The sequence below is a fragment of the Protopterus annectens genome, chromosome 7.part1 (genome assembly GCF_019279795.1).
Source record: "Protopterus annectens isolate FY-2018-M chromosome 7.part1, PAN1.0, whole genome shotgun sequence".
NCBI lineage: Eukaryota > Metazoa > Chordata > Ceratodontiformes > Protopteridae > Protopterus > Protopterus annectens.
The window spans coordinates 378170137-378180056 of NC_056740.1; the positions used below are offsets into that span (position 1 = coordinate 378170137).

The window sequence follows — 9920 nt, forward strand, 5'->3', positions numbered from 1 at the left end:
TAATGCAGGGTCTATACTACTGGGGCTCTCAAGGGGTACCAGACTATTAGGGATTAGGAGATTTCAGTTAAAGAGACAAATGCTGTAGAAAACTCAGCTGAGGTGTTCTCTGAGCAGCTAAGCACAATTTAAGGGACTCCTCATTTGGAGCACGGGCAGCTTCTAAGGGAAAATAAATCTACTTTAGATTTTTCATCTATAACTGCCAATGGTTACCCCCACTGCCCGGTGCTGTGTGAAGGTGCGCTATGTGCAGACAGATGCCTCAGACTGCTCAGATGAAAATAGTAGAGCAGTGGCTGGTCACCAAACTCTGTGGAGCTGTGTTAAAACACGTGCAAACCCATGCAAATGTGGGGCTTATGTAGCAACTTTGAGAACCCTTTTTTTAAAATTAAGCAATTTTCAAACAAGCTGGCCAATGGACATGTTCAATACTGAGCCTTATTCCAACAATCTCCAACTCAGATGGGTCCTTTGCTACACTCTTCTGCCACAAGGGTGCAGGGGCCCCCTTAATGTAAGATAGCTGGCGTTAGTCCTCAGATCATGCAAAACAGTCTAGATTCAGCAAATCTAAATCTAGCCTATGCTATAAAACAACAAGCACTAGAAAATACAAAGTGTAGGAAAAGCAGTATCAAACAGCAAACAGTTGAAACAGTGAAACAGTAAAATAGCAAAACAGATACAATGGCTAAAAAACAGTTAAAAGTAGGCAGCAATTCAGTAATACACAGTTTAAAAGTGCAGTACAGTGGATAAAATACTTATTTCCCTGTAGATTTTAAAGGATGCACTGAATTTTATTTGGATTCGTTCAATAGATCACAGAGAGCACACCAGGTCTAGAGCAACTCCTGTAAAATGAGCACAGGCCATTGCAAATGTGCTGATATATGGTTTCAAGTCCCAACCTATATCATTCTGACAGTAAATTATCCAATATTGCCTTCTCCATTATTTTTCCACAACCTGAAAGTAGATTTAAGGGTCTACAAGACTCTGGGTTTGTCCTAATCCACTTTCCCTTAAAGACAGGTTTAATAAGCCAATGTCTCCAATCTTGAGGAATCTCCCCATATTTATATGACCTGGTGAAAAACAGATATAATGGTACTGTAAGTTCTTGCTGAAGTAGTCATTATTATTACTTCCGTCTCCTCCCTGTGCTTTGTTTAGATCCAGTTTGTGCAGTACTTTTTCAATATAATCTAATTTGATTCAAGTATCTGTGGTAAAACTGTGACACTGGGAGTTGTGGAAACATTACAGCATAGGGGTAGCTAAGAATCACATGGTTTATCAAAACCAGCTGTCAAAAAAGTTGAAGCAAGAAAAACAGATACTGTAATCAAAGAAAAAATGACAAAAGCAGGATTACTTACTGAAATAATTTCATTTAGCATTTATACTATCCCATATGACAAAGTCAGAAAATTTACCAGCAGAAGGAGCAACAGGCTTAATTACAAAATCTTTTCAATCATACTTACATACACCACTAATACAAATAACTCCATGGATGCTGAGAATAGTAGCCCTGACACATAGCAAAGACTAATTTCATGAATTAATCCTGCCTGACTTGAGAAAGGGATCCACTACTGTCATGATACCGGAACACTAAATATTTGTAAAAATTTATAAAAATGGGCAGGCTGAACTTGCAGATGTAGTGTATTTTTTCCAGTATTATGAAAGCTTAGCTTGTAGAAATAATTCAGTATTGGCCTAATACTACATTAATGAGAGTATTGATTCAAGCATACATCAGTTACAATTCAATGATATTGCTTATTTTATCTAACTTAAACCATATTTCATGAAATATATTCAAAGTATCAAGTTTGATCAAGTATGACCCCATTCCGAATCAAGAACTTATTAATTCTTTCCCCAGGAAAAATGTTTCTAAAAGGCTAATGCAGGAGCAGACATCTGTATTTTCCCATCTTATTTCTCTGGACAAAATGAAAGATCCTGGGGAGTATTCAGCAGATGGCAAAGGCAAAAGTTGCCCCAACTGCATGCTGTTGGGGATGCAAGTGGTAGTTGCCATTAGGACATAAGTGCAGTACTAGCATTGAAGCTCTAGGTGATGTAGTGGCTTGTTAAATGAATGCAGATGCTGCATTTACACTTGTTGTTTTGTAGCTCAGCATGCCAGTAACTGAAGCAAGCAGCTTGCCACATTTACAGCAACTACTGTTCAGAGTGGAGTCTGGAATACCCTTTTTATGGTTTTCGACTTTTTCAGGAAGACTTTTCAATTTTTTTCAAGTTTAGGTAAACTTTTTTTTTCTTGTTGTTGCAGCTGCCCAGGGCACCAGATGACCAAGATTTGGCTCCAGTACTCATAAAAAGATAGCATTCTGTAAACACTACTTAATGCAGTCTACAAGTGTGGGCGTGGTGTTTTAAACTAACTTACCATCATGCAATGGGGCTAGATATGCTGGATGATGTAATTATAACTTCCCAGAAGAAATTTTCCATTCATTTCTATTTAAATTCATGTATTGTCTGTCACATAAGTTCTGAAGAAATCCAGTTTTTATGGACAAAAACACTTAACTGATTTTTATTAATAAAGTACCATTTTGTTCACATCTTTGTGGTTAGCCTGTTTTAAGGTGCTACTGCATGAAGATAAAACAATGCAATAGCTGTAAACTATGTACCCCCACACACACACATTGGTTCCGCATTGCCTATATTTATGGAGACATGATAAAATGAAGTACTTAGGAGCATGGATTAAAAGGAGTCCATTATGGCAACTAAGGATATGTGTGAAGAGACTAAACAAAAGATAATAAAAAGAAAAAATGAGAAACTGGAAACTCTGGATATGGATAGCAAGATACAAGCAGTGAAAATATTTTAGTCCCTTTAGTTTTATACATGTCAGGCATTTTTTCATCAACCAGAGGAGAACTTGCAGTAACAATAAAGAGTTGAAGGATTTTATCTTGGGGGGGGGGTGAGGACAAGAGTCAAGTGAGATAAGTTGATCTTTCCAACAGAACAAGGTGGTTTGGGAATACCTGATTTGAATGGGTACTTCTGAGCTACACAGTTAAGGCTCCTATACATAGCACAAGCAGAAAGTTATAAATCAAAGTGGAAAGGGATGATGATGAAGCAGGGGTGAAGTGCAAGAAACAAGGAGAGACTGAAATTTTGGTTGTGGATCCTTAAGGAAAATAACAAAAACCATACAGAATATGATATTCATAAAGTAGCAGAAAGTATTCTAAGAACTAAGCCAACACAGGAATGGAGAAAGGAGATTCTGCAGATAGGGGTGACTGCAATTAGGGGTACAGAGAATAGGAAAGATGTGTCTGGAATTGGAGAAAACCGGCAAAGGAATCAAGGTACTGGGGCCAGCAATTAGAGATGAAAAGGTAACAGAATGGGAATATGCCAAGAATTCATTTTGACTGCAGGCTAGAGATTCCTTCCATATCAAGGACTGATGTCAGAGTATAGGTAAAGAGAAAGGAATAGGGGGATAGTAAATAAAAAAACAGCACTGGTAGAGATTTTAGTAGAATCTAGAACAGAAGCTGCTGCTAAAAAGGGATAATTAGTAGTACATATAGGAATCATTAAATGGAGGTTAGAAAGGATTGAGAAGAGAGACTGGATAAGCAATTCAGAAAGAAACAATGGGAGGATATATGTATGACTCACAAATCTGCAACAAAGTCTAAAAGATTTAGGAACTTTGCTGTGAAGTGTTTGCATAGGTATTTTTATACCCCAAGCAGACTCTAAAGAATTTTTCCTCAGGCAGATTGCAAATCTGGAGTGATGGGGAAGAAACAGGTAATTCAGAACATATTTATTAGAACTGTAATGAGTTGACAGACTTTAAAAATGCCCTGAAGACTACTTTGACAAAAATACTGAGTGAGCAAATTGGTGTAACTACGGACATTTTTTTTTGAGCTGTGATATGTATTTGGAATTGCCTAGACATAATAAGGCCTTGCTGAGTTTAATTCAGGTTGCTGCCCAAAAAGCAATTACTAAAAAATGGAAATCAAAAGCAAAACTAACCGTACTAGAAGTAGTGAATATAGTAACAGAAAATAAAAGAACTCTAAGGTGGGATCTGTAGAAAAGGGAAAGAGCAACTTACATAGAAAACAAATTAGAATTGTGGGAACAATACATGGAGAATGATGTTTTGGAGGAGGAATGAGGTTTAAGGGAAGGCAGAAATTGAATGAGCTATGTGATGCTTGACAATGACTGTATAGAAGTTTATATGTGATATATATTTGCAACTGACAATATGTCAATATAGTTTGTTTTCATTTATATAAATATATGATTGCCTATGTCATAAGTGAAAACTCAATAAAGATATTTCTTGTTAAAAAAAAACAGATAACAAGACTGCATGACTGAGGTACAAGTAAAAATTAAATATTATTTAGCAAAATGCAAGAAATTACACAGCAAAATGCAGGCAAAACAAAGTACTTCCACAGCCAGAATAAAGAGAGCGATGTATTGTGTTATAAATAAATAAAAAGGGACTAACGCAGTTACTGCAGAATCAAGATACAGTACAATATAGGGAGAGCAATATATTGTGTTATAAATCAATAACAGTACAGTATAGCAGATTACAATGCAAGTACAGTGCTGCCTCTAATACGACCAGGAAATTACTAAAAGTAAGTTGAGCTATAGTGCAAAATATACAATGTGTACGTAGTAAAGCTGTAGTACTGATCAGGCTAGGACAATCGTGTGAACAAAGAAGATAAAAGCCAGGGACAAGAGTTGTAGATACTATAAAACAGTATAGGCATATAATAAAGGAATCATAAAATACATAAAAGTATATGCGTGACTGACTCTAGTGTGAAAATGAGAAAGGTACAAGTTGTGCTTAGTGGATACTGAGATGACTGGTTTTAAAAACATATCGAGCAGGTAACACACACCTTATTGCAATGCGAAATAAATACTACAATCTATTTATAAGGACTGCTGATATTTAGCCATGTTACTAAAGTAGTAAAGCACAGAACTAATGAGTTCACCCTGTGCTTAAAAATGCGTCATGTGATGTTATCACGGAAAACGTTATCAACACAGTACATCAATTCAAAGAAAACATTATGGGGAGCCAGTGAACCATTACATAGTAAAGCACTTTGCTTTGTCTCAGACTTAAAGCCATTAGAAGCAGGCCATCAGTATATTCCATTATAATCATTTTATATCCCAAGTAACTATAACTGTTAAGAACAGACACAGGACTGCTGATCACTTGATCATAATGAACAACTTCGCAGAAGCTTTAAAACTGTGAAACATGATAGATGAAGCACAGCATTCTATCAGTTCAAATATCTAAATGAAAGCAATTATTCCCTATCTTCAAAACTTGCTAAGAAAGGAATATTTGATTCCTTAGAAAGGAAATTACATGTAAGCCACAGAGGTGGTGCCTTAAAGCAGCTATCATAATTGTTTAATTCTACATAGAATTCCTGATAACTACTTACCCACAGGCAATAGCACATCCAGACGGAGCATAAGCACATGCCATTACCCAGGTACATGGCATAGTAACTGCATGTTCCTGAAACAAAAAATAAATACATAAACTGCTTTACATGATTTTATACTAAGAAATGTTTTGTGAATCTAAAAAAAAACTATATATTTTCACATACACTTAAGTTAATAATTATTCCAGAACCTTGTATGTGTTCAGTCATCCTTTCATTGTTTACTTCAGTTAACCACACACACACACACACACACACACACACACACACACACACACACGCTCATGCACACACACATGTACACACACACAAACACCCACACAGATAAAAATATAGACTCAAATATAGACATCTAACAAAGTACATATACAAATATATATTTACATACATATTTATATACATATGTATATATATATATATATATATATATATATATATATATATATATACATATATATATATATAAGTATTTGGTTGACTTAACCAAAGGTCCACAGGTGTGTGAGATCACACAATTCTTGGGGTTGGGAAATATGACCTTTACCTTATATCAGGCAATCTCAGAGTTAGTATATATAGTAAGCAGGTGACAAAGTGGCTTCTGGTGGCTTGCCCCCCCTGCAGAAAATAATGATTTCATTGCTTCTTTAGTTGTACGTTTTGAATGCGCAAAAGCTATTTCTCATGGTACCATGTCAACATTGGCATTGTTAGCATTTGTAAGGTCAATGTATGGGAGTATACCCATAAATATATTATATATAGACAGAGGATATATAAATAGAGATGCATTACATATTGCTGTGGAAGTTTCATCTGTTTTATCTGTTCAGTGAACTATCATGGCAGAAAATGACTTAGTGAAATACGAAACAGAAGAAGACCAAATACAGCAAACAATAATGTCAGAGTTTCAATTAAGTTCTGTCAAGTAAGCTAAGTTTGTAACTTAGCAGTGAACACTGAATTATGAACAGTGCTAAGGCATTGGCAATACACATGTCTTTACTGACACTTCCAGCAACAGAAGTTTTTCTTCCTATAAACAGCATCTGCAAAGACAGAACTGTCTTAAGACGTCAGCTAAGGATAATCTCTTAAAAAGTTTAGAAACACAAGACACCCACTTGCATGCTTTGTCCTGCTACTGGCAGCTTACATAGAATCGGCAATATCTGTAAACACATAGTATCCTAATACACTAAAACAGAAAAATGGAAAAGTAGCACAGTAATATGCAACGTGCCTGCCTTCATGCAAAACCACTGAACAAACAAACTTTACATACACCAGTGTTAGAATGCAAGCTAAGTAAATGTAATTTAAAAGTATTGAATCATGCATGTTTACTGGTAGGGACAACTGATAAAGATAGACTACCGTAAAGATTGACAATGCACAGAACTCACTCAGTGTTATAGGCATTAGACCTACCTCATAACACACAGCTTGCACTAATACATTTACTAAACCGATTTATCTGGCTTGTGCTCCATTTTTTAACTTTTAGTTATTACCAAGTTCAGTAAAAAGTTATGAATTGCATATAGCACATGAAAATATTTAACTTATCATTTGTTAACTGGGGAAGGGAACTGTTCTATCTTGGCTCCTTTTCACGTATTACCCATGCCACAATGACAAGACAAAGACAACATCTTTGGACAGTTTAGAGTATTCAGTCACCTAACTAACATTTTTAGAAGTTGGGAAAAAACAGAGGACCAAAAGAACCAGAAAGACATTCCCCGGGATTCATGAACCTTGCGCCAGGCGCCAGCATAGCGTCGGCGTTATAAAGCCAAATATGGCCACCGAGCGATTCAGGTATGAAGCAATCCCACGTGCACTACCGGCGTGCGCCGGACCTGCGCCGCCCCCGGCGTAGGTATGCTAATCACACTGTGTATGGTATTGCACCATGCAAATGAAGGCAAATAGCGATTCACGAAGTGGGGCGTGCGTAGCGTAAGGGCACGGCAATGTAAACCGAAAAAAAACGGTTTACATTTACCCAAATATGACCAAGGAGTAACGGAAGGCTGTCAACGTCAGGTATCATACAGGTGCAATATGCCAAAGGTGAAAGGCACCGAGAATGTCCAAAGAAAACATGCACAAACTGTAAATAATGACAAAAATGTCATGTACGTAGAAACCACAGCAGAACCCCCGAATATGTGTACAGAAGGTGCAAAGCAATGAAATAATATGACAATGTCCTAAAAGAGCTGTATAATACACATCAGCTGTACAGCCACCACACACCATAGTATGTATGGAAAGCCCAACCCCAGCGCAAGGGTTGTCAAGGAGTGGTGGCAGTGTTCGCCCGTAACCATGTATTAGCAGTCAATGCCATGCAAATGAGGCAGATAATAGTGAATCGCAAAGCTGGCGCGGTGTAAGGATGGAGCAAGCGGTGCAGCGGTACTACACCGAGGAGTGGCCTACGAGATACATGTCAATCGCAGAGGGGTGTGCCACTGTAGCAGGAAGCATATTGCAGGCCAGCAAACCTGGGCTGTACAATGCACATCACAGCAGCAGGACCGGCGTGTGAGGAAATAGATGCGCTGAGAGTACATAATGCGCGCACAGATGCATGTGCATGAGGATGACTATGTTCCCCAACACAGTCATGTGACGGCCTCCCGTCAACAACCACGGATATAGGAAGGTAATGGGGAGAATATGAGGAAATGCGGAAGCAGTGTAATTGGAGCCGTAATGAGCAATCAACACCAATCAATCCAGGAAGGGCAAACGGCGGCAGCCGACAACTCTGTATGCAGACTCCTGCATAACGGAAAGGAGGCATATGAATGCAAAGATAGTAGGGTATGTAGTAGAAATGCAAAGAACAAAGAACCGAAATAGCACAGCCAAGTACAGAGGTAGCATAACTGCGGCTGCAGATAAAATGCATCATATGCCATGTGCCTGCAGGATGCAGTAATGTAAGATGCAAAGCTAAGCCAATGCAGGCAACTGTAATGTAACACTAAAGGCAATACCGTTGCAGTCGCAACCGTAAAACACCGTAAATACTCCATGGATACGGCTGCACAGACACACCCAATGACATCACCGGGTATACAGCACAACAGTATAAAGTGTGAATGCACACAACACACAGCGCGATTTCCCAAACGCCGCACCGTAGGGTGTAAACACACGGGGAACTTTTAATATGTATATGGTGGGTGCCGCCGTGGCCGTGATGCATAGGTATGTGGCAGAGACAGACGGAGTTGCGGAGGACGGTGCCGACAACTACCGTAGGCCTCACAGGAGAAGGAGAGTGTTCAGACCAAGGGTGACCTACCAGGGGCTGCAAGACCTGGAGATAGTAGAGCTCTACAGGGTGGACAGGGACACGTTACAGCAAATAGTGGAGCTGTGCCGGCCATGCCTGAGAACAAGAGACAACAGAGGGGAGCCCATCCCAGTGGACACAAAGGTATGTGTGAGCTTGCGAATACTGGCTACAGGTACCTTTCAAAGGCCAACCAGGGATATAATGGGTATCTCACAGGCATCAGCATCTAGGGTACTACACCAGTTCCTGGATGCCATGTTACACATGCCCATGAGTATATAAACTTCCCCAGATCTCAGGAGGAGTTGGCTAGCAATATGCGCCGCTTCCACCGTGTGGCACAATACCGGAGGTACTGGGTGCGATCGACTGTACGCACATAGAAATCAAGTCACCGCCGGGAGCAGGGTACACGCTACATAAACCGCAAGGGATACCTCCATCAATTGCCAGGTCGTGTGCAATGCGCAGGGCATTATCATGGATGTGTGTACTGGCAGCCCTGGAAGCTTCCACGACTCCCATATCTGGCATGCCTCACAGCTGTATCAGGTATTCGCCAGGGGACATCACACAAGGTCACCTTGTGCGGGATGCTGGCTATGCACTGGAGCCGTGGCTGATGACACCCATCAGAAATGCACACACACATGCAAGAATGCCATAATGAGGCACACGCACAAACCAGAATAATCATAGAGCGTGTGTTGGGATTTTGAAATCACGGTTCCGGTGCTTGGATACATCCGTGGAGCCTTGCAGTACTCTCCAGGCACATGTGCCCACATATTCATAGTATGTTGTATGCTACACAATATGATTCTGCGGAAACAGCTGCTGCAGGGACATAATGGTGTAGGGCCACCAAGCCCGCCACAACTGCCAAGGCAAGCACAGGCACAGGGCGTTCAGCGCCATGAACACTGTGCCAGCCCCAGTAGGTAGACGGAGGCGTACCCAATATGCCTATGCCCTGGCAAAGAGGAACGCATAGCACATACTTTGACAGTGTAGGCCCCATGGACTGACACCTCCTTACCTGCACACACAGTGAA

At 39.8% G+C, this 9920-nt stretch overlaps 1 protein-coding gene across 1 annotated transcript in view; it reads right to left on the reverse strand.

Moving 5' to 3' along the window:
* The window catches only part of GNB5 (G protein subunit beta 5), a 1344368-nt gene that overhangs the window by 1032179 nt on the left and 302269 nt on the right, over positions 1 to 9920 (reverse strand). The window contains exon 4 of the mRNA XM_044078823.1: positions 5538 to 5614. Within this exon, the coding sequence (XP_043934758.1) occupies positions 5538 to 5614 (77 nt within the window). The remainder of the gene's footprint in view (positions 1 to 5537; positions 5615 to 9920) is intronic.